The following is a 25946-nucleotide window of genomic DNA, read 5'->3' as shown; positions in this document are numbered from 1 at the left end:
AATGATTTATCTTAACCCTCTCTAAAGACACTTGATTTTAATATGCTCTGGAAGTCAATATGGCATGAATCTGGTAGGGAGAGCTTACTGGAGAAGATCAGAAGTTGCTGATGGTAGATCCTGCCATGTTGGTATAAAAGCTTTCAAAACCAGCCTGTCAGCAGGGCTGTCTGCCCATCATGTCCCCCAGTCTGTCCATAGGTGGCCTGTTCTGCCTATCTCAGGTGTCAGGTTTGTCCAGTTTGGTCTCCTTGCACTCCTGCCTTGGCGTGCTGGCACTGCTGAGGGCCTCCTTTGGCATCTGCTCCACAGATGGGCTTCAGAGACTGTGGAAGTGCAGTGCACTCTAGCAAGAGCTATCAGCCAGCACGTACATGGAACACAGTACTTCCTGAAAGCACTCAAGAGCACATAAAATAAAGGCAAGCCTGTAATCAAAATGCCAGGTTGAAATTTGGGTTGTGGAGTGTTTCACTCCTTGCTCTATTGCTAAATTTGTATTTGCCTGAAGCTCCTTGTTCTGAAGTTCCTCCCAATGAAAGACTTAAAATTGAGCTTCTTTTCACTCTTCGTCTGCACAAAAGAGTTTTGTGTTCTATTATTAAATGTGCATAGTTCTTTGTATGTTAGTTCCAGATCCTTAGCTGAAACTTCTAGATGTTTTTGTAGCACAAGTAGTAGGGTCACAGTATTATTCCTAATCATGTGGCACCTAGAAATGAAAAAGTTTGAATGTGGGGGAAAAGCTTTATTTGCTTCCTTTAGATTTCCAATCAGTTGAAAAATTCTATAGGAGTCGTTTCTAATTTTTTACCTTCAATGAATAATTTAATAAAGTTTTTAGGATGTGACAGGCCCTGTTATTTGAAATGAGATTTAATTGTTACTGAAGTGCAGCCTAGAGTGGGACAACAGCAACTATACCCAGAAGTGTCATCTCAGATAAGCAGGTTATCTTGAAAAATGCCTGAGCTATTGGCGTGTTCACTATGGCTCACTTCAAAGATGCCTTTATTTTCTTAGGCAGGGTAGGTTTTTTGGGTTATGGTGTGCAGCATGTAATCAAAAGTATGTAATAAGAAAAGGCTGAGTTCTCTTACCAATAGATAACACTGTTCATGTAGAGGCAGAATGAGAACATATATGTATATATATGCATGGACACCTGCATATATGTATATTAAAAAATGTATATGCTCCTGAGGGCAACCCTTCAGAGAACTGTAGGAATCCCAGGAATTGTTACCTTCAAAATTGCTGTGATTGTCTGAGTACCAGTGCAGAAGGCCGTGCCGTGACCTCAGTGAATTGCATTAGATAGGAATGTCAATATACACAATTAACTAACTATTGACCTTTAGTACTGAGCTATTTTAAGCAACCAGCCAGGCTGTACAGAGTAACTCACAAGCACATGGCTCCAAGGCTTGTCACTGGAGGTGATGTTCCTCCATGCGAAGGGCATGACAGTCCACAGAGTTTCAGCAAGTGATTTTGGGGTTAGAAGGGTCAAATTCAGGCTGTCAAGGCTAAAGCTACATGTCACATATGAACATGGCAGAAACCTCCTATGAGAAGGAGTGCTCTAAAACCAACTGCTGCTACTGCCGTTATAAATACCCAGTTTGGCCAAAGGTGCAGCTACCTGGGAGGTTGCTGCTGGGGCAGTAAGGGTGGTGTGTACCAGAAGCTACAGAGTGGAGAAGGCTTTGACTGCTTATTTTCCCAGCCTCTTCAGAGCTGAGCTGTGTGTGGGAGCAGCATCAGAGTTCCAAGATAGCTGGACCCAGCTGTTTCATTCAACCATCACCTCCTGTTCTTCGCCATGTTCTGTCCCGAGGCTGCCTGTATTTCTTCTTTTCTGTGGCATCTCTGCCTGAAAGCTGCTGTGTCTGAGTCAGTAGACCCAGGTGAGCTGGGAGGACTGGCCAGCAGCAGTGATGTGTAACCTTGCTTCTAGATGCAGCAGAACTTGGTACTTAGGCTTTGGGCAGCAGCTTGCATTTTACTGTGCTCTTGTCAGGGAGTTGTGCTTTCCTGTCAGAGACTCGTTGCTGTCACTGGCTGGTGTTCCTAGGGAAGTGACTGGCATTAAAGCAGTGGTTTGCTTTACCTCACCTCACTGTCCTACTCTGAGTTTCAGTGCAGCTCTGTAAAGTTTCATGAGCAAAAAGCATGGGATGAAAGGAGGACAGACTGAGTGACTGGAGGCTCATTGAACCATGGCTTTTGGTGGCAGCCACAGCTCGTTTGAGCCAAGGGTGGGGCATAACTTCCTCCAGTGATTTGTTGTCCCTTTTTGTGGTGCCTATCCAAGTGTGTTAATTTCTGTTCATAGTTTGGTTGCACTTTCATTATGTATGAAAATAGAGAAAAGTATCTTTTGTTCTGAAGCAGAAAGATGGGGGGAAAGGAAATGTGCCTCAGATACTGAGTTTCTGTAAGCCACTCTCAACAGTACTGGCATCTAGAAACTGAGTACTAAGCTTGAAATGCAAATGAAATTCCACAATTTCTTTTTTGCCCCAGCCATTTGATTTCCCAAGTGGCAAGTCTTTTAATACTCTTGGTACCAGAAAATTGGATCAAGAAACCAGTAACATGGTTTTGGAAGGGAAATTTTGGATCACTGATTCTAGTCATCTTCTATTAGACTGTCACATCATACATTCTGCTGTTCTTTTTTAGAAGAGTTCATTGCTAAACTGAATCAGCTGAGAGATTGGATTCCTTCTTCACAGGTTACTTTCTGTGATTTGCTCATAACATAAAACCAGAGACACATTTATTAATTGATAATGTGACTTCACTTCCAACAATATATATCTCTGTCTCCATGGCAGAATACAACTTGCTGTTTTACTGGTTTAATATTTTGTTTTTAGAAGATTGCTCAATATGTATTTTAAACTATTTCATTATTTTAGTTTTATTAATTTGCAGAGTGAAACAGTTTATCAGTAAATTAGTGTCAGATCTTTCATTAAATTGTGAGACTTTGAGTTAAAAAAAGTTACTGCACAAACCCTTAAAAAAGATATGCTATGAAATCAGGTGTACCTGCTTTTAGGAGAGGTTAAGCGTCAAAGAGCAAATTTCCAACAAATACCTGAATTCACATCACTGCATGATCAGAATCCGTGTGCAAGTGGTGTAAAATGTAAAGAACTGTAGTTTCCTGGATAAAGCCAGTAATTGATCTTTGTCTTTCATTTATTTTGTCGCAGTCATTACATAGCTCAGTTTGCTTTCTGGCCCAAGGTTACTCTACTGGGTTTTATTCTATACATGTACCCAGCTTTGGGTAAGATGGGAAATAAGTTACAGTGTCTTACTAAGGGTTAAGAGATGTGTGTCTGAGTGTTGGCTGTATTGCCTTTGATCCCTGCAGACCCAGCTGTAAATGGATACCTGTTTTTTCAGTGTCTGTGCACCTGAGGTGTCCTAATGTGAGGGCAGCTACATTGCTGTCTATAGTGCTGTTGACTAGAGAAATAAGTCCTTAAAAGATAAATTCTGTGACAAGGAGGGTGATTGTTTTATCTGTATTTATAAAGTAGCATGTGTATGTATCTTCTCTCACAAAGAAATAAAGAGTATAATGTGTGACAAGGAAACTTGGTGTTGCTGTAACAGTATAAAAGCCTGTGGCAGCCTTGTTTAAATATACAATTAAGTATGGAATTGACGAGTCCCAAGACAGATACAGTTTTGCAGCATGATCAAAGCAGTGATAACTTCTGGAGGCTGAAGCTGAAGCAGAGGGCTGGGCACACCATGCTTCTGTGGTAGCACACCTTTTATCACCTGAGGTCTCCCTGGTCTGGCTGTCTGCAGTTGCCTGACCCAGGTCTCTGCTGGCAGTGCTGGTTTCTGTGCAGCCCAGTGTGGAGATGACATTTCTGTTGTTCTGCTGACTGCATTGTTCTTTCCTGGGTTTCAGGCTTTGCTGCGCAGATCAAAAGAGCTGTAAAGCTTTGTTTGAATTTTGAAGTGCAAACAGTGTTTTGCAGCAGTGGGTGAGCAGTGCAGCCTGTCCAGCAGCTGTGGAATATGAGAGACCCAGGTTTAAAGATTCTCTGTTATGAGGTTATTCATGCAGGTCTCCTCCCCGCAGAAATCTCCAGGAAGAGTTGAGAAGTTTGTCAAAATGACGTGCAGGATACCGCAGCAGAAGAAGTCTTTAATAACAGCCAGTGGAGTGACAGCTGAGACAGTGCTCATTCTTAGCATATTGAGTTCAGATTTGTCTATTAAGTGTTAAATGTGCCAAGAGCTTCACTTTATATTTCTGAGTTAGTTCAGCTAATTCTTAATTCTTCAGTTATTCTATTTCTCACTGCCTCTTGTTGTGACTTACAAATATGACTGCTGCCACACCTCCTCTCCTGTATGGATCTTCCAGGATGGAAAACCCTGTTCAAGTAAGAGCAGGACAAAAGGCCTGAAAAAGTACACTAAGTACTTCAGGGAATGGTCTGGGTTGACAGATGGTGCTCATGTGCGTATGCTAGTAAGGAATATAAATCCTCAGGTTGTGTTTGAGTTACTGAGTTACTGGCAGTTCTGTTTTGTGAAGAAAACCCCAAGCCTCTAATCTCTTGCCATCATTGTTAGAGGAAGGATTAGCTATTACATGGTAGCTAAATTCCAACTAGTTTATACACACACACTTCCATTTAATTATTCTGATTACTGTAGCATTGCTCATTTCCTGAGCTATTGTTCTGTGCAGTGTTTGACAGCTGGCAGGTTCCACTCCAAAGATGTCTGCATTTGACCTTGGGGTAAAACATTTCTGTTCTGATCACTGCTTCTCCAGGGATGAGACTCTGTGACCTTTCTCGCATTTAACAGTAAAGTCACTTTCTTTCAATGAGCCCTTGAGTATCAGCTGTAGAGTGATATCTGACTCCATATGCTGTGTTTCACCCTGAAGGGGATTGCTCTGCATACTGACTTCTGACTTGAGGGCGTCTTTGTTTGTTTGTTTGTTTTAATTTCACTGCAGGCTGGAAGTCCAACCTCTGTCTCTGCCCCTCATAGCTTCTCTCGGACTTCTGTTACACCATCCAACCAGGACATCTGCAGGTAAAGTGTGCCATTTGCGTGGCTACAGTGAGGCTCTGACAAGGTTCAAACTAAGGAAAAGCAAAACTGAAAAAGCATGTTTATGGGGAAGTAAGCAATGTGGGGTTCCCACTTGAAGCATCCTATTTGTTTGACTCAACTGCTGTCTAACACTGCTTTGTTAAATCCTACTGACTGTTTGGCCCTGCTATGTTTGCCATTCCCACACTAGCTGTAATTCTCATTTCTTCACTTTTAATTATACATGTTCTCTTTTTTAATTGGTTTTTTTTTTTTTTTGCTTTCTGTGCTTTTATTCCACTATTCTGCATGCAGTTCCAGTGCAGTGTTTTCTGAGTGTTGTCATCACAGTCCAGTGCAGTCTGCTGTTGTCTTGAAAAATCCACACTGCCAGAGCCCTCTGACACAGGGGGTCACTGTGACAGTAATCTGTCAGGACACGTTACACGCAGCAAAGAGAAACTCCCGTGGGCAGGATCGGGGCCAGGCACTCAGGTCTGCTAAGAATGTAAAGCCCACCCACACCCTGAAATTCTCCAAGTCCCTCAATGACGTGGACCAGAAGGCGCAGGGCACCAGCGAGTGCTTTGACTATGTGGAGCGAACGCGCTCAGAAGGCAAACTGACCCTGAATCAAGAGCAGTGTTTAAGGATTAATAAATTTCATCTTAAAGAGAGGAAACCGCTGAATCTCAGGCCTCTTTCTTTTAGCAATTCTAAGCACTCCTATATCCCTTCCCTTTCCAACTACTCAAGTGCATCGGGAGGAGCAGAGAACCACAGCGCTGTACATATCCCCCTGCTGGAGGACAAGGTGGACCATGACTCCTCAAGGAGCAAAAAACTGTTGCGTTACCTTTTTTCCTTCTCCCACACCTCCAGCATCAGCAGCCTGCATAAATTTCACGAACTGGAGAGCTATTCCAGTCACTTCCAAGCTGACAAATCCTCCAGCATGCTGGTGGAAAGCACAGACTTCTGCTCCGATGATATGGGAGATGATGACGTCTTTGAGGACAGCACCTCAGTGAAACTCAAACCAAAAGAGCAGCGGGCACCACTCTGTTCAGTTGAGAAGGACAGTGACCTTGACTGCCCTTCCCCCCTCTCAGAAAAGTTACCCCCTCTGTCCCCCGTGTCCACATCGGGGGATACGTGCAGGTTGGTTTACCAGAGAGCCGCCTACCTTTTTAACCCTCCCATGTGCTGTGGTGACTGTTCTGCTTTCCCCTGCCGTCTCTTCTTTTACCCTGTCACCTTGCTATTACATTATGTGTGATTTGAAGCATGCAGCCTTCTCTCTGCAGTTCTGCACCCCTCTGATGCACTTAACAAGGCTATTAAGCAAAATAACTTCCTTTGGAGTCAAATAAATTCTCCTAAAATTTTTTTCAGGTTTGGGGTTCTGAGATATTTTATCAGTGCCCAAACCGGGAATACTGTGAGAGGCACAGCTACACATCATAAAGGTCAAGCTGAACATGTCTTAGCTTTTAATGAGCAATGTGTTGTCCTGACAGCCCTGCTAGTTTGGTTGCGGGGTTGGGGGGGAATCAGGAGGAAAACAGACTGCTTGAAAATTGCTTGTGAGATCACATCAATATACCTTTAGATTTCCCCCCCCCCAGTTTGTATCCCAACACACTTTTTTATTTGTTACAGGCTTCCTGGTTTTCTTGATGAAAGGGTGTCTGAGCGCTGGCTGTTAGTGGTAGGCCTGTGTGGTGTCCATAGTGTGAGAGTCAAAAATTATGGGTGTCCTTATTCCAGCTACAGAGGATTGATCATGTGCACAGGTGTCAGGAGCAACAAGATCTGGACTGTCATCACAGTGATTTGTCTGCTGGTCTGCCCTGTCCCACATCAAAAATGTGCTTGAGGAGCAAGAGTCATCAAGTTCAGGAGCAAATGTCTAATCCCTCTACCTAGCATTTTATTATCCTAGTCTTTCTCCTCCCTAACAGCACTTCCTAAAGCTGCCTTTGTTATTACTTCCCAGTATTATTTGATTTCTCCCCTCATTACTACCATATCTAGTTCTCTACTGGCTTACCGTCAAGATGCTGTTGTAATCCACCCACACCTTCATTTCCACTTGCCAGCTATCAGCAAGGTCACAGAGGCAAGATGCTACACATCAGTACAAGATTTCAGTAATAGACAGGGATGGCAGCAGGCCAGAACGTACTTCATATGCTTAGTAACTTGTATTCATTCCCTGAGCTCCTCACCAACCCCCTTTCAATTTGTGACCTCTTCCACATGGTTAGAAGGACTTCACAATGCTTGATGCTACCCAGGGGTTGTGTACAAATTGAATCTGGAAATCAAATGTCAGCAGCTGGTAGTAACTCTTTATCAGATGTCTTTGCTGTTTGCACATTTAGGCTGTGAGAAAAACAGGTAATTTTGCAGAGCTGATGCTTTCTTAGCAACTCTTGCTAAGTCAGATTTGGAGAAGCAAAACCATTGAGAGTAAGTGTGTTTTGGACAGATTCTGTTTTGTAGTTTTGCATTGTGAATCTGTCTCAGGAATTTGCATTGGAATTAATCACTTGTGTAAAATCTAGGCTGTCTAAATTAGTTGTTCATAATCCTGGTATGGACTGTTTCACCCTTGGTATTGGAATTTTGTTTCATCTTCTATTTCAGACCCCAGTACATGAGTAGCTGTACCTCTCTGCGCATATTTTATCTTGGGAAGTTCTGTCTGATCTGTTTAAATGCTAGTTGCAGTTAAGTGCTGTTGGTCTGGGTGAAACGTTGTCATTTCTTGCTCAATTTTTTCTTTCAGGTTCTGCATTTCTGTCAGGCTCTTTGTGTGTGCATCATCTGTGAGAAAGCAGCTGTCTAGTCATGTGTGTCTGTGCTTAATTATTTTGTGCCTGTGTATGTGCTTGTGCAGCAATTGAGTTGTTTAGTTTTAGCTCCTTTGTGGAACACATTCCTTCGATTTATATGTCTCGGGATCCACAGTGAACATCCATTTATGATCACAGATATTACATGGCTCTTCCACATCCTTTCTGCTTCATCTTCTAATGAGCAGCTTTGCTTCTGATTCAGGATATGTCACTGTGAAGGAGATGATGAGAGCCCTTTGATTACCCCCTGCCACTGTACGGGCAGTCTTCACTTTGTGCACCAGGCCTGCCTGCAGCAGTGGATCAAGAGCTCGGATACGCGATGTTGTGAGCTGTGCAAGTATGAGTTCATCATGGAGACAAAACTGAAGCCTTTGAGAAAGGTAGGCAGGACCTGCTTCCCCGAGAACATGCTTTGTTAAACAGAGATCCACTCTGCAACAGGCTGTGCCCACGAGCATGGGCACGCACCATGTGTTTATGCATGGGTTTGTGGCTCCTTAGTAAGTCTGGTCAGTCTTGTATAGGTACAAAAGGGTTTGAATTAACACTCACCCTGGCAAATTCAACATCACAGGAATCCAGCTCTGATAAGTAAATATATATATATATATATATATATATATCCATGCAACAATCTGATTTTTTTCTCTAGATTTTAGAGCACAAAACTCTACAGTTACCAGTGCTTTTTTAATGGCGAGCTTTGTATTACTGTTAGCTGCTTTAGTTTGTGGCTCTGAGATCCACATGGCTTTTAAGTTCTCTTCAAAAGATGAGAACTTAAACTCTCTCTTCAAAAGATGAGGGTTTCACATCAAATGTATTTTAAATCACACTTTTTGGATGTAATTTAGTTAAAATTTGTAGATTTCTTTTTAAAGGATCAAACTTACTTAGTGAAAATAATACATTGTAAGTAGACGGTGGTTCCCTGTTAAATGTGTTTTATTTTTTTACCTTTTCTTAGGCTGTGAATGTCTGCAACCTGTATTTTTGTTTAATAGATAAGTATCTTTCATAAATCTGGGGATTTAAAGTATAGGTGCTTCTGTCCTCAATTTGTTCTCCCTGAGCTTTCAATGTCAGATCCTGACATCAGGAGTTTGAGATGGAAGTCACTGGTATTCTTAGCACAGACAAATCTTGCCATCTCTACCAAAGTGGCAGAGGTTAATAACAATAACCTCAGTCTGGAACTAGAATAAATGAGAAACATTAAATAAAGTTATGATGAGCCTAAATCATGTAGGGTGAGAAGTCTGGACTGCAGCTATCCAAAAACTATTATGAGAACTTGTCCAAATCCTAGGAGTGACTTCTAACAGAAAATAGAGCAGATTTCAAACACTTCTTATTTTTTCAGAGACATGTACTGTCTACAAAGTGTAGAGCTTAGCATGTCCAGCATATAGGATGTCCTTTGCTTATGACTGTGGTGGATCATTGCCTTCTAAAAATGCAGATTTTGGCTTTGTAGCCCCTTGCCACAGAGTGTAGTTGTTTCTGAGCTGCTGTATTGGTCATCATAAGCTCTGTTGTCTGCACAGACAATACTTTGCACAGTCCAACCATAGAACAGGAAAGAAATTACTCTAGAGAATCCAGAGAGTTGCTATAGTTGTCAGTTGACTGCTGTTTTTTTCCTGTGCTCACTCTGCCTGGAGTGGGTGGTGAACATTTTCTGAATATTTGTGCCCTGTGGAAAAAAAAAAAAAACGTTGTGCACCTTCAGAAATGAGTCACTCAACATCATTAGTTATATCTGAACAGGTCATCTGTGGGAAGCAAGTTGCCAGAAGGTAGGGATAGAGCCATAAATAGAAGAGTTTGCCTCTCAAATACATATAAAGAGTCCTTTTAAAGGTTCAGCTGCAGCAAAAGGATAAGATGCCTCTGTATCTTCAACTCAGCCCCTGTGGTAGATAGCCTTTAAGTCAGGAGAAAACAGCCTGGAACTGGTGAGTATGATCAGGATGGGACAAATCATAGGGCTTTTCCTTGTCTGTAGGGTAGAAATGGAATTAAACTTCCTTGGCATCTTAAGGTTGTATTGCAGCATTGAGCTGTTCAAACACTAAGTTACTAAGGGAGGAGAGTGAGAACAAAATGTGTCATGGCTCAAATGAAGATGAGGGCAGACAAGAGAGAGATGCTTAATTTGAAAATTTCAATGAAAAAAAAGAGGCATTAAATCTAAATTTTCTCCTGTTTTTTGTTGTTGTTGTTGTTTGTTTCAAGAACACTTGAAGAGTCCAGAACTGCTGACTATTTTAAGTGGGAAATGGCACATGCTGTGTCATCAGAACAATACAGCATGGACCTGCAGATTTGAGTTTCGTCTCTGGGCTAGTGTGCAGTTTGCAGAATATTTTCTGTTTTGCTTTGCAGTTGTCTCTCTTGAAGCAGTGAGGCAGTGCAAGCTGGTTTTGTGACTGTGGAGCCAGCAGCTCACAGGAGGTAGTGTCCAGCAGAGGAGCCCAAGCTGTGGAACAGAAAAGAGAACTGTAAATTAGTCAAAGCATAGGTCCTCCTGGCTCTGTAAAAGCATTTGCAAATAGATTTACATAGTTGCTTTTTGGCAAAATAATTTGATTAATTTGTACTTTCTATCAAAAGGCAACACCTTTTTATAGAAGCAAAAGCTTCTATTTTCTATTTAAAATACAACATGCAAAGGAAATGTTTTGTGCAATCTTTTTCTAAAATGATTGAAAAATACAGCTTTCTAATACAACAAGTCCAGCATGTAATTCCTGGAAGTACTCAATTCTTTTGCCATGATGAGGTTTGGATGCCCACATAACTGGAAATGTGGCTTGGGCTGGACAAAGAGATGTGTCTGTTGGCAGCACAGAGATGATCACAAAGTCTCTGTCTCATGTTTCAACCATTCTCGTTTTTGTGGCAGTGGAAGCAATAATTCAACATAATGGAATATTTCAATCATACCATTCAGGTCATCCTCACCCCCTTCCACATTATGCCTCCTTTTTGAAGTCCTCTTTTTCTACAAATTATTCTACAAGACATCAAATGCACCTTCTTATGCATGAGATGTTTATATGTGCCAGCATGTATTTTGTGAAAGTGTGAGAAAACCCTGTCATAACTCTCTTCCAAGTAGATATGCTGAGGGATGTGTGTCCCACATGGAAAAAATTTCATCATATACATAGGCAAAATTACAGAAAAGAAAATTTAAAGCACAGCTTCTGGGTGTCCCAAGTATGTCTGGCATATTAGAAACATGTATAATAATTGTCTGGTTTCCTTGTATCTTTCTGAAAGTACATTGGCCTGATTTTGTGGTTTTATTTTGGGCTATATAAGCATTATTGATAGATGCAGAACTGGGGATTTAATTTGCCGCATCCTCTCACTTAGAAAAGCTGTCACCCCCATTGTGTATATTCTATGGACATAGGTATTTAAGTGCACTAGAAACACTGGAAATAAAGTGTGAGTGTCACTGCTATAAGTGGTGTTAAATACAAGTGAAGATTGAATGAAACCCCCAGAGGCAAGAGGTGGGAGCTGAACAGCCATGGGACTCTGAGACCTCACCATGAGGTGTCTTTACACACCCTGGTCAGTGGAATCCTGTGCCACTTCCGTTGTTCAGTTGAATGCCTCCCTGAGCAAGGGTACCCACTCCCACCTGAGATGCTCAGCTGCATCTGGGGGTACCTGCTGCCAAGTGGGGAACCCAGGGAAGAGCAGCCCTGCTTGGGACCCTCTGTGCTGGAGCTGCCCCTGTGTGGGTAAGCAGGGTATGATGACATTGTCCTGAGTCACCGGGTGGGAGCTGAGCACCGAGTCCCCTCTGGCACCAGGATGGCTCCTGTCACAGCAGGGTGAGCTGCCAGCTATCACACACATGCTGTGACCAAAGCAGTGATGCCATCTGACTTTTAGAATCCCTATTAGGAGGAAACTGGTCTCCTGCCTGGTTTTTGTTCTTATCAACGTTCTCTTTTCATACTCTCTAGTAACTGCAATAAACTCCTAATCTCTTGCTCTGGTTCCTGGTTTCTTGCCAGTGGGAGAAGCTGCAGATGACAGCCAGCGAGAGGAGGAAGATCATGTGCTCTGTAACATTCCATATCATTGCCATCACCTGCGTTGTGTGGTCTCTCTATGTTCTGATAGACAGGACTGCTGAAGAGATTAAACAGGGACAAACTACTGGTATGTTACTTGCTTATCTTCCCACTTATTCTCTTGGAATAATTCTTTATCTTGATTGCAGAGAGGATGTGAAACATAAGTTTTAAACTTAGACTAGTCAGCTTTACCCTGGTGTTGGGTTGGTTTAAAAGCACAGTTCTAAAATTGTTTAGTTAAATCAGTAAATTAACCAGTGAATTAATCCATGGGTACTTTTAAAATCTATTTCAGGTCAGTTTAGTTAGCAATTGTGAAATGCATAGATACAAGAGCTAATCCACTGTAGCCAGACACAAAGTTGCACTGCCTCAGCAAATTTAGGTCTAAATTTGCAGATAAGGATATAAGCATTTTTTTGCTGCTATGACTACCTTTAAACTGGGCAAAACTGGAACAGTTTTTAAAAAGAAAAGAAGTAAGAGGAAGCTAAATTCAAATCTTTGAGGTAAATCAACAGGGTTTTCTTTCCGCCCGGTCGTCTGTGGGGTGGGTTAATCATCAGTGAGAGCCATGTTAGGCTGGGAAAACTTTTATGAGTGATTGCACTTGAAGCAGAAGAAATTCAAGTTGAATATTAGGACTCCAATTTGCACAACTGAGATAAGATGCTTGCAGTCTTATCAAGGGCTGCCACCCCCGTGCACAGGTACCTTAACTTCTTGAATAGAAAGTTTTCTTTAGTATGTCAGCAGTAAACGTACCAAGCTGAAATGTGTTTACTCAGGTATGCTGGGCTGCAGATTTGCAGCTGTCACAAAACTATTCCTCAGGCAGCTGAGCCTGAAGGTGGGTTAGAATGGATGGAAGCTGTTAGAAGGCAAGCTGTCCTTGCTTACAGAGCACTGCATGCCAACTAGACATGCAGGTGGAAAATGTTCTTCTGGGGATTGAACAGTGTCCTTCGGGGAGGTGGTTGAGCACTGATAAACCTGTAAATCCACAGAGCTCTTACAGTCTCTTCAGAGCAGAATCTCTTGAAATTAAAAAGTTACCCTCTCATTTACACTATAGCTGCATTGTTCACGACTTCAGTCAGGAAGCTGCTTTCAGTTAAATCTCTTAGTTTCTGTTCCATCCAGCCCCATTTCTTCCATGAACAGTGAACATTATTGGCCTTTCAAAAGTGTAAGGTTTCCATATGATAATGAAAAGGATATGTTTTCAAAACTTTATCATCTCCAGGTCATTTTTTCCTGTAAATATATTGGATAAACATCATTAGGAGGAATGATGTGAATATTTGGTACATATCGTAGTGCTTTCTTTCCTCCTTTCATTTGGATTCTAAATCCAGGGATTGCTGTAATGAGCTGGGGGAAGGAGGAAGTGTGTGTGGATATAGATTCATGTCCACACAGGGCCAAGCATGTGCTGTCACTGCCTACAGACAGCATCAGACAGCTCATCTTTGAATCAGAGGGTCAGACATGAATCACAAGTGGGATTTCATCAGTAGTAGGGCTGCAGTGCCCTTTGTATTTTGGGACTAAAATATTTTAATTCCTCCCTCACCGCCGTGCCTTTCCCAAACCACACCAGCCCTGTATCTTGGTTAAAACTTTGAAGAGTTGGAAATATGCAATTTTATTCTCTTAAAAAGCTGATAATGGTTGATTCAGCATATTTTCATATCCATCTTGTGATGGCACTTATTTTAAAGAGGCTGGATGAATACAGGAGCTATGTAAGCAGAATATATATAAAATGAGTAGTTTTTAATTTAAAAGTGGTTGATAGAAATGTAACAAGATCCACTGTCTAAATGTTCAATTTAGACAAATTTAGGCAAAAAGTGATGGTGGTGGTTTTTGAGGACAGAGGGTAAGCTTGGAATGCTTCAGTATCTCCAGCCCTTGTAGTTTTGTGTCAGAGAGGCTCTAGTTCAGATACAAGTTACTGAGTGTGATGCAGATAAAATTTTCCTTGTCTATATAAAAAACATGTCAAGCTATATGGTAACAATAATTCCTTTATGTCTCCGTGTGCTGTGTGATCACAGAGTGGAACAGACTTGTTGAGTTGAGTCTCTGCTATGAAGGGGAACCCATGCCATAGAATCCCTTTCATAATTTGATCCAGTCTTTGTTTAAAAACAGGTGTAAAAGGACCTAAGTATATTACTGGTGGTTGCCTTGACTCTGTGATTGTACTCCATCAAGGCTCAGACACAGAAAATCAGTTGTTTTGTTTTTTTTCTCTGGTGGGGAAGAATGTGATACATGAAGCAGAAGTCTGTGTGTTTTTCTTCAAGAGGGGAAAAAAAGCCAGACAGGAAAAATTGCAAAATAAGAACAGCTGGCTTGACCCAAACTCTGTGACAATTTCCTTCCAGTACATTTTTGAAAGATCCAGTTAAGACCAGCTTAAGAAAGTTTGGCTGTAGTAAATTAAGCTACTTACATAAAGTTTGGAAACCCAACATGACCTCTATAGATCCTGGAGAGGTGATAGGATAATTTCCAGGACTGGCAGTTTCTGAGATGAATTTAATTGTTCTTTTTATTTTTTTACTTCCAGGTATTCTAGAGTGGCCATTTTGGACTAAGCTGGTAGTTGTGGCTATTGGTTTCACTGGAGGACTTCTGTTCATGTATGTACAATGCAAGGTGTACGTACAGCTGTGGAAGAGACTTAAAGCTTATAACCGAGTAATATATGTACAAAACTGCCCAGAAACTAGCAAAAAGAATATTTTTGAAAAACCTGCACTAATGGAGCCAAACTTCGAAAGTAAAGAAATGTTTGGGGTTCACCATTCAGACACAAACTCTTCACATTACACAGAGCCAGAAGACTGTGCTGCAGAAATCCTTCATGTCTGATTGCTGGCTGGAAGGGATATTTCCATATGTCCTTGAAGATTTTAATATCATTGTTTACTGCAAACTGCTCTACCTTTTAACATCAGCAAACAGCTGAGGGCTGGCGGATGAATTTTTTACATTTGTTTTTTTTGTTGGAATTTTTTAAATCCCTTAGGCATATCTGTCAATGTCATCACGGCTGCATACCTCTCAACATTTTGTGTCTCATACTGGCTGATCAAAGAGCCACCGGTGAGGTATTCACAGGGTAGAATGAGCCTTGGGTTTGGTATTAAGGAAGCCGCTAGCGAGCTGTCACTGACTTCATGGAGTCTCTTACTTTAGAACATGATTCTTAAGTGATTCTGGAGGATGTGTAGTGTGGGGTTGGTTGGTTGGTTGGTCTGTTCTTTATGTGAGATCAAGGAGGTTATCCCAGACAGTGAGAGAAAGGAGGGGGAGTCTAATCTACCACTAACACTGCCACTAACATTGTGTCTCAAGCAGCAGATGTAAAATTTTGCTTTGCATATTGCGATGAGACTTACAAAGCATATAGCACTTTTGCAAATCTTTATTTTGTGATATGTATGTCAAATGAGAATGAAACTTGAAAGAATGTGTCATTTTTGAAACATTTCTTAATTCTTTACCCCATTTATACTTCTGAAACATAAACCTCTTGCCTTATAAAAAAAAAAAAAATTAAAATTTCAGCCTGTGATTTTCCCCACATGCCCACTTTATCTTACTAAACGTAACACTAAAAAATTCTGCCTCTTTGGGTTTCCTTTGAGGAGCAATTTTCTTCAAAGGATATTGCACTTGTGACATGTGTATGAGGAGTAGTGGATGTGTACCATGTTTGTTTTCAGTGGCTTCAGTGTTCTGTTTTGGGGATTGGTTTTAATTTCTTTTTCCCAGCAGGTCAGGCCATCAACATACCTGCACTACCTGAAGTAGTTTTCATTCCAAACCATTGGCAAAGGGTTTGTTGCTATATTGATAAAAATGTGAGTTGTTACGTAAAAAAGGAAACTCAGTCAATACAACTGGAACTGGTTTTCTTTCTTTAGTGCTGTGTCATGTTTGAATTACCCAAGAATTTGATGTTGTCAGAGGAGATGCTGACTTACAAGTCTAGGACGTAAATATCACATTAAGTGGATAAATTTAAAACTACCTGCTTGATGTGATGTACTGTGTGGTCAGAGAATAGTATTATCTGTGCTTTTGAATTTGGGACTGGCTTTTTAATCAGTCAGCTTTCATGCAAAGAGAGGGACAGCTTTAAAATCTGTTTGCAAGGCTTTTAGTTTCCCAAAGCCTGGGGTGTCTGCAGTTGATTTGTTTGTCCAGTCTGTTTAACTGCACCACTGTCCAGCTTTAAGCCCTCATTTAACCAAAGTCTCAGTGTGACTGGAGCAGAAACGAAGCCCCATGTAAAGTCAGCACATGAGGCCTCTGCATTTAAAAGCTGACTTCCTCTACCTGAGCCCTGTCTAAATCTCTGTCAAGTCAATGATGATAAGATGGCTGGTTTTAGTAGGAGTTGCCTGGCCTTCTCAGGTAAAAGTTTCTGTTTACTTGTTGAGACAGTGAACTAAATTCTTAGCTCTAGTTCAATTTTCACTTAGTATTTTTGAAGTACAACTTTGGGTACATTTTCTCGTAGTAAAAGCAGCTGCTTTAAGACTTCTTAAAATATAACAGTAAGGAATCAGGGATTTTTTTCCTTAAAATGTAATATTAATTTATTTCTAAATCAATATTTTAATAGAAGGCCGAGAAGGGACTCTGGTAAGAGAACACTGATCCCAGTGGTTTCTAGAAGCTGTTAGAGGAAAAGCACGTGTGCCTCTGTCACTTCATGCTTGAAGCTTACTGTCTGTGATCTCCATGAACAACGTGGTACCTTGTTCTTGAGATGTGTTAAAACATCCAGACCTCTGGGCAGTCCTGGTAAAGCTGCACTGGCATGGATTTGTGTACTGTACTAGCTGTCAGGATGTCCCATGCTTAAGTGATACAGGCAGACAAACCCTGCATACCCTGCTAGTATTGGGGCAGTCTTTGTGATCATTCACGTGCAGAGTTTGTTGCCTGTGCCTGCCATAATTCAAAGTGCAATTACTCAAGACCTTTCCTGAACTCTGCTGTGGGTGATCCTCTTTGATTCTGAGAACCCAGACAATACACTGTCTCGTTTTGTTTTCTGTTTTGTTCTGTGAAAGATTCACTAGATAAACTCAGGTGGGTTAAGTATCAGGTCTTGCACACCTTCATGATGTCCTTCTGAAATGCCCAAGTGCTCAGACCTGCCTGTCTGTGAGTTGCTCACGTTACAGCTGTGACGTGCACAGGCTCAGCTGCTGAGCGGTGCTGCGCGCGTGCTCATCCCGTCTGCGGCCAGCGGGTGAAAGAAAGATGGACAAGTCCTGTATGAAACCTGGCTGTCCCCAGCTCACCTGAGCGGCTCTGGGGTGTGAGCAATGCTCTAATGTGGCCAATACAATGAAGATGGACAAGCCCTGTATAAAACCTGGCTGTTCCCAGCTCACCTGAGCAGCTCTGGGGTGTGAGCAATGCTCTAATGTGGCCAATGCAATGAAGATGGACAAGTCCTGCATGAAACCTGGCTGTCCCCAGCTCACCTGAGCAGCTCTGGCTCTGGGGTGTGAGCAATGCTCTGACACGGCCGATACAGCGCACCGCAGCTTGCTGGTTCTGCTTCAGTCACTGTTGTACATGATTCTTGGTGAAACATTGCAAAATCTCATTTGGTGTTTTGGAAGCTGCATGTGGAATGTGCCAGGTATTGTTCAGTGTATTCAGGATACTGAAGGTTTTTGCTGTGCCCCTGAGTATCTTAACTTGTAAAGAAGCATCATCTCCAGCAAAATCACTTGGGGAAAAATACTTGTGAATGAAAATGTTTTAGCCAGTGTTGCTGCTAACAATTCCCTCTCCCAACAGTTCTTTTCAGAATGAAAATTAAGGCCTATTATTTAAACTCTTTATACTGCTGTGGAATGCTCATACCAGGAAAGGCTGCAGAAGAGATCCATCTGTCAGGGGGTTTCATTTATGCTGGTGACACTTCTCATGCTGATTCTTGCCTGGTGTTAATGGTAGGCATCTGGAGATGCAGTTCTCTGCTTCTGCATGGTGCCATGAAATGTTTGAGAAGGCTGAATGGTGCTTTTTTTCTTCTTTCTCCCCAAGAAGATACTGTTGACTTTTTTCAGCTTCCAGCTGTGAGGCACTGGTGCCCGCTCAGGTGAGCTCTGTCCTTTCCATTCAGATGTCAGTAAGGGGAACAATCACCCCCTCTTAGATCAGGCTCTCCAGTACTCCTTCTGGCAGCTTTTGAAATTACTGAAATAGAAGCCTGGTCCTTGTACCTTGGCCAAAGTTAGCTTGGGTTACTGTGAGGCTTTCCTGAGCCCAGAATTTAAGTAGGAGGGAGCATAGGCTTAATGCCATGTACTACAGTCCCTTCCCTAGGTTGTTAGAGCCTTTGCTGATATCCAGTGCCCCAGATAACTGACCCCATTCTATTGACAGCACTCCTGTCCAATAAGACACCATCTGGGCCAGGAAAATTCCCTGCTGCGTGACGTTTGATGAATCTGCCAGGTCATGAACATGCATGATGTTAGAAATACAGGTGTGTGCTGCAGAAGGTTGGTCCTGTGTAAGAGCTGATGAGATACTAAATTCCTGTGGATTCTCAGGACTTTTTTCATCTGTAAGCCTGTGTTTTGGGAGTGAGAGTGGTGTTTAAAATGTGCTCTGAAGAGATGGTCAGACCCTGGGACAGCTCCCTCTGGTTGAGTGCCACTGAGATTGACTTTGCTTCAGCAGGGAGGCATTCAGTGAAGACTGAATGAGCCTGTGAAGGGTCAGAGAAGAACTGGGCCTCTGTGCTGTACCTGGGAGTTCCTGGCAAGCAGTCATAACTCTGTTCAAGCCAAGCCTCTGTACTGATCAGAGCACGAGGCCCACTTGGTGCTGTAAGGAAGGGGGCTGCTTGGCCTGCCACTCCATGGTGGGGAACCTTGGAAGTGATGCATGGATGTCACCATGCACAGGAGCTGGTTGCTTCTGCCCTGTGTGTGGCAGAATATGTATCTATTGCAAAGTAGGAACCAGGTCCAAATTTCTCCTAAAGGTGATGTGTGTTAAGATACAGATTTCTGGTGTGGTCTGCTCTGGAGACTGGCCAGCAATGAAAGGGGGGAGGTCAGTGACTCTGGGTTGGGTCCCTCTCAGATATGGGTCAAAAAGGGTAAATACAAAAGCAAGGATATTGCTGGCTGGATTTCCTTAGTGTTGTATTAGATACACTAAGAAAATTTCAAAGTGGGACCTTTCATTTTGTGATTATTTTTTAGTTTTGAGATATTGCGGTGTCTATATATTCCAATGAAGTACTGAAAGCACTTGTCTTTGTATAGAAGATAACTGTTTAAAAATTGCAGCTAATCTTGTATTTAGGTAAAACATTTGTAGATAGGTAATTGTATAATGTTGAAGAACTTTACACTGGCATGTGTTGTATAACGTTTATACAAGACACTTCATACTTCTGCAGAATTTTTTAGTTATTAAATTTCTAGTAACTTAATGTATAGTTTTGTATCCTTTCATGTATGTTCGTTTTCTCAGTATTACCACTTGCAGAATTATTTTTAGTTTCTTAAACTGTAATTGGTTATTTGTGTGTGATACACAGGGTTATTGACTGCAGCAATAAAGTGTTTCTATAAAAAACCAGAAAAACCCAAACCCCTTATAGTATCCATTTTGTTTGAAAAAGCATGGAGAGAAAAACTGAGTAAGATGATGATCAAAACACAGAACTTGATGGCTCTTCAGTGTAGCAGACCAGTGCAGAGCAGCATTCTGTGACAATTTGATGATAAAATGATCCCTAATGATAAAGGCATTGTAACCATCAGAATAATTGGGCAGTTCCTTCTATGCAGGTGCTTTGGCCTCAAATGCAGGAATTATGGGGAGAAGTTTCTGGCTTCTGCCATGAAGGAGGTGGGGAGAGAAGATTTCCATGGGCCTTAAAATCTGACCTTCTGGAATCAACACTGCATGGGGCATCAAATGCTTCGTATCTGAAATCAACATTTTCACATGCATCTGTGTCGAGGTGCAGAGCAGAAGATGCTCATTGCTATGATTTTCCTCTAGGAAGAATATTAATTTTGTGTACAGAAGAGTAAATCTTTAGCAGTTTCACTAGAATACATTTCTGGCACCAGTAGTTCAAGGTGACTGCACAGCTGTGAGAGAGCTCGTTACAAAGGCATACACACCAAAGAGCAAAGACCTGGAGAGTTGTGTCTGTAACAGACACAAGGGGGCTCAAAGTAAAGCTTTTCATTTTCTTTTAGGTGGGGAAGGGAAGGAAGTTTTAAATATGCAACCCTGAAGAGAGTCTTCCACGCTAAACAAAAGTCTCTGTCCTACATTCCCTTAGTAAAGAGAGTTTGGCTGTAGTAAATTAAGCTACTTACATAAAGTTTGGAAATCCAACAAGACCTCTATACAAAAATACCCTCCTGGAGAGGTGGTAGGATAATTTCCAGGGCCTGCTGTTTGACTGGCAGTCTCTGAGATGAGAAGCTGATAAATGGTTTAAGGAACAGAGCCCACAAAGCCATCTGGCTGCCAGATAAAAAGTGTTCCTTCTCTTGGGCTCAGGCATCTCGAGTTAATTATAAATTAACTTACTTCCTCTTGTAAAGCGTATTTTCATCTGAAAGAGTGTTACTGTCACTGTGTGAAGTGTGTCCATCTCTGAGGCACAGAACAGCATTGGCTCAGCAGCATATGGCTCAGCTGTGACTCCAGGAACAGGATCTTTCATCTGGTCCCCAGGAACTGGAGCTGGCTGGTGAGTAGTTACTGGCTGGCAGGACCAGCATGACTTTTTTCTTGGGCAGGGCAGAAGGAGATAGTTATGAAGCTGAAGGGAAGCATTTTGCAAGGTCCTTGAGTGCCCTGTGGAGGCTACAAAGGTGTCAGAAGATGCTACTCCAGCTGCCAATTCTGAAAACCAAGTCCTCTCTCAAAAGCCTGGCTCATGCCTGCACTGCTGCTCAGCCCCCTGCCCTGCTGCAGGAGACCTCCCATCCCACTTCCCACAGCCACCCTGTGGACCACCCCTCCATTCAGATTTTCCTGTCCCTTATCCACCTCATGCTGTGCTTGTCCTTCTCCTTTCAGTCTACTTGTGCAACCCAAATTTCCTTCCTCACTTGCCTTTGGGCCAGGCTGGCTGTGAGGGTTGTGCTAGGATGTACCAAGTTGCAGACAATGTGTGGTTGGTAAGAGTGACCACAGAAGTACCCCAAAGCAACACTGCAAATTAAGGTCTGTGGCCCTTGTGATCCCAGCTCTTCCTGTAAATCTTCTAGGCTCCAGTCTCTGATGTGTAGGATGCTCTCTGACATTTTGGCATTGTATTGTGTACCACAATACAGCAGAAGAGGATGATTTTTCACTGCCTTGGGATGGATGTATAACATTAAATCAGGCAAGACTATGTCAATATAGAACAAGAATGGAACAGAGGGAAACTCAGTTCATCTTGGCTAGATGGAGAAAGGAGGCAGAGGAGGGGGTTTAAAAAAAAAACAATAAAAAGAACCCTGGACAAAGGAAATAGGAAGCAAAATTCATTGCATTATACAGGGTAGAATAATTAGAAATGCTCAGAATATTGCTCAGGCAGGGTCGAGTGATGGCAGACTTTAGGAATACTCTTTAAAGTGCATTCTAGGAAAAGGCAAGAATGTGTCAGAGGAACTGAGATCTGAAAGTAGAGACTAGACTTTGAGATTATTAGGGAGATAAATGAAGTTGTCTCAAAGGCTTTAATATCAGAGGAGGGTTTGAAATAACTGAATAAAACACCAGGAGGCTGTACAGAGCGGGGAGGTGGGAGGGAAGATCACCACTCTGGGTGTGCTCATTAAATCCTGAACCTTCAAGGAATCAGGCTTGCAATTCCCAGCATTTTTAGACTTTGCTGAAACAAACCTCCCAGCCCATTTTGCTGGTACCACCGTGCTGTGCTGGGTTGTTCTGGTACTGTCTCAAAGGCCAGCTGCCAACAAGGCAGGCCAAGCAGGCTTACGAGAATGCACCACTGTTAGAGCTGTATTAAAAGAGAACTGATTCTAATAGTGGAATTATCTAAACCAGTATTTTCTTATGCCTGCAAGTTGGTGGTTTATTTTATCCCAAAACTGCTTTCAGGATCATGTTAAATAATATACACCAGAGTTAAATAACATACATCACAGAAACCAGCTGTCAGCTTCTAGCAACCTGGATGGTCCCATGCAGAAAAAGCATAAAGATACTGTATTAAATGTTGATACAGCAGTCCTCTTGGGGGTTGTGAGAGATTCAGCTGGTGCCAGAATTGCCACTGCCTGCATGGCAGAGCAAGGACACCATGCTGAACTTTGCAGCTCTAGATTTCCTTACTGGGCACTGAGATAGGACAGAGACAGTTCTACAAACAAGGAGGGTTTTTTCCTCCCCGTTCTGGTGGAGTAATATGCAATTAGCATCCATATGTTCTCAGCTATTAAACTCATGCCCCTTAGATTATTTATGTAGATTGGGAATTTCTGTAGGCTCTGCTGCTCGTCTCTGTCATTTGTTAATTGCTGCATTGTATCATTCCTCCCTACTCCCAGTCCTTATTAACATATTTCAGGACAGCCATCTGCCTACCCCAACTGCCTGTAACCTCAGGAGGGCTCTAAGATATGTGACATCTTCCCAGAACAACCTTGTTTTTTACTGGCACTGCACGAAGGTAGAGGGACAGCAGCAGACTTCTGCTGTGAGTTTCCATGTAGTAAATCTGAGGGATGTTTAGGCAAAGGGGAGCTGTGGGTTAGGAGCAGCAAATCTCTGGCAGAGTGGATGTGCCCTTGCAGGCAGCTGTCCTGCCCCACAGCAACACTCAGCCAGACCAGGAACAGCAGCTGCTCACGTTTTAAGGACCTGGTTTCCCAGCTGCCTACATGTGGCTGCACAGATCCTGCTGCCTTAGTGAGACCCTCTCCAAGAGAGGAGCGAGGTGTTTGTGCACAGGTGGTGCAGGGAACAATTCCTGCTTCCCCAGGGAAAGGGTTGAGGGGGGGTAAGCATGAGCTGGTGGTGACAGAACAGTGTGAGTCTCCTTATGAGTGAGGTGATGTACTCTCGGGATAAAATGGTTGGGTTTGGTTTTTGTGTATCCTGCATTTTGTCTGGCAGGATTTTGACAAAGTATTTGAAATAATGCCAAAAGTAAAAATTATCAATAACCTTTTGAATGTGGATCTCATGTTAAAATTTAGAAGTATTAAAAGAACAGACTTAAAAAGAGACATAGCTGTGAAGAGGCTGGTGAGACACAATAAATGCATTCCTAAAACTTTCCTGTACAGGGCTGAGCTTATCTAGTGCTTTTTAATGAGTTTGTAAGAGGAGTTGTAACACTGTAGGGAGGGTCACAGTCAATATTTGTGCAGAAGAGCCTCAAACCATGTGAAAACAGAACTCGTCACTCGAGGGACTGGAATTGTGTTCAAATGCTGCATCAGAGCAAAGAAATGTGGAATCCCACTGATCAAGATTTGAACACCACTTTGTTCCATATTTGCAGTGAAAATGAAGGTGTCTAGAAAGGGGCCTTAGGTATGAGAAATCTGTTTCTGAAGCAATTGATATGTTAGAAGGGTTTCAGATATCTTTCAAAGAAGGCTGTGAACCTAAATTTAGAAACTTTAGGACTAACAGCTCTTGTGCAAAAACAAAACAGAACTGTGAGTTCTTGGAAATCTTACGTGAAGGGAAAGGGAAAGCAAGGAAGATCTTACTGGGTTTATGGAGTGCTTCTCTGCGATAACATTGTCCATGGAAGTGATCAGAGTGCAGTAGCAAGGATCCCTTGCTGCTTAAATCTCAGGAGGAGAAGTCAGATCTCTGGGCTGGGATTCTGCAACTATCTTAGGTGGGTCATGCAACAGTTGGCCATTTTGCACTTCTGTTTGTTATTTAAACAGTAGTAGCAGACTAGAAATTAATGCTGAGTACTTTTGAATCTTTTCTATGTCTACATATAAAAAAGCATATCCTGAATGTGGGAGAGCCTTGAAATCTAAGTCACAACACAGAAAATGCTTGCGTTACTACTTGACCTGTTGAGACATAGGAGACCTTCCCTACTCTTCTGGGTGAGCAGAGCCCAGTACCTTCATGCCTCTGCAAAAGAAAAACAGGATCCTTTCAAGGGCAGCACAGGCTGTCCCTGTTGTCCCCATTGGTGTGTAACCACAACATGTAAGTACCTTAAAACATAGGACAGGCTGCAGCCTATCTTGGGAAGGTGAAGCAGAGAATCCATGATCATATCTCATGATGTGCTCAGCAGTCCGAGGGGCACAAGGCACTTTGCAACTGGACTTGCCAGAACAGAAACAGGCACAGCCAGCATCAACTTCCAACTTTAGCTGGCTTTAATTGCTCACTTTCCCTGTATTTGAAAGTTGCTGCCTCACCTGTGGGCAGAGTGCCTCATACTGAAAGTGCTACCAAAGTATGACTTGATTAGTTACCATCATACACTAATCTATCCAGTACAGAGCCTCACCTCTAACTCTACCACAAGTAAAGCACTCCTGAGGTGGTTTTAATTTAGCTTGTTATGCATATCTATCAGTAAAGATTCACAAGAGCCAGAGACCAACTAGACCAAGTGCCTGACCACATAGAAATGAGGAGCTGGGTTTGATCACAGTGCAGAGATGAAAGGACACAGATGAGCAAAAGCCCAGCCCGGCCCTTCTCAGCACAGTATCATGCAGCTGCTGCTGCAGCAGCACAGGGGAAGATGGTCAGTGAGATAACAGGGTTGGCAGCATGTAGTATATGTTTGCTTGATGAAATACATGAGAGCAGTATTAGTGGTCTTGGTATCAAAGTGTCACTGCTATGGCTTTATTTCTCTGATCAAGTTGGAGTCTGGAGGGAGCACAGACAGCTCTTCTGTTGAGAATATCAGCATCTTAATGACAGCAGGCTGGGGAGTATAAAATGGGATGTTTAGAGGGCTTTGTGCAAATGAGGAACTGGTTGTTATGCAGAGTTCTGATCTGCAAACATGCTGGCATTTGGTGTTACACACAGTAATACATAGACAGCGGGGTGTTTCAAAAGCTCAGAGGGATACAGGGAATAAAGCATCGGCACATACAGGGGTCTAGCCCTGAGGAAAGTGTGAGCTGTACACAGATTTACTCATTTGCTGTATAGAATGGGGGTGCATTATGGTGTGAGTCACTATTCCTGGGAGTGTACAAAAAACCTGGTTGTGGCACTTAAGAATATGGTTTAATGATGAATTTGAGTGGACTTGATGATTGTAAAGGTCTTTTCCAAGCTTAACAACTCTATGGTGCTACAATAGAGTGAGTAACTTTGGAAGATGAAGAGAGTGGGATATTTGCAGTGTGTAGTGTGTTGTGTCAGTGTAGTGTGGGTGTAAGGAGCACACAGAAGAGTAGGTGTGCCTGCACACTGGGGTGGCTTGGAGGCGAGGTTACAGAGTGCAGAGCAGTTTAAGATGAAATCCTGTAAATGTAGAGGTGGTGAGGCACACGGGGCAGTGCCAACGTGAGCTGTGCCTGGCAGGATCAGGTATACTGTGTGGAGCAGTGTGCTGCAGAGCCGAGAGCTCTGGATGCTGTGTAGAGATGTGAAACTGTGGAAGGTTTTCAAGAGGAAAGTAGAGCATGGAGGGCTGTGTAAATCGTGGAGCTGGTGCACAGCGGGAGGGCAGGTGCACGGACTGAGTCCAGGGTGCGGGGCAGGGCTGGAATTCGGGTGAGGGGGTGCTGTGCCAGGGCAGGGTGCGGGCAGGGTGCCGGCCGGAGGCGGCACAGGCGGGATGGGGTAGGTGTGCCGGGCCGGGGAAGGGGCGGGCAGCGCCGAG

At 42.7% G+C, this 25946-nt stretch overlaps 1 protein-coding gene across 14 annotated transcripts in view; it reads left to right on the top strand.

Moving 5' to 3' along the window:
• MARCHF8 (membrane associated ring-CH-type finger 8) overlaps positions 1–16002 on the top strand; it is an 83568-nt gene extending 67566 nt beyond the window's left edge. For 13 of the 14 annotated variants that reach the window (XM_050976286.1, XM_050976294.1, XM_050976288.1 and 10 more), the window contains 5 exons: positions 5012–5091; positions 5407–6252; positions 8158–8338; positions 11999–12146; positions 14643–16002. In XM_050976286.1, coding sequence (XP_050832243.1) covers positions 5012–5091; positions 5407–6252; positions 8158–8338; positions 11999–12146; positions 14643–14947 — 1560 coding nt within the window. In that variant the 3' untranslated portion in view covers positions 14948–16002. The remainder of the gene's footprint in view (positions 1–5011; positions 5092–5406; positions 6253–8157; positions 8339–11998; positions 12147–14642) is intronic. The other variant, XM_050976299.1, reaches the window with a different exon arrangement.
• Positions 16003–25946: the final 9944 nt, after the last annotated feature.

Source organism: Serinus canaria, chromosome 6 (assembly GCF_022539315.1).
Source record: "Serinus canaria isolate serCan28SL12 chromosome 6, serCan2020, whole genome shotgun sequence".
Taxonomy (NCBI): Eukaryota; Metazoa; Chordata; class Aves; order Passeriformes; family Fringillidae; genus Serinus; species Serinus canaria.
The sequence above is the reverse complement of the archived record's forward strand: the minus strand, read 5'-3'. Positions and strand labels throughout refer to the sequence as shown.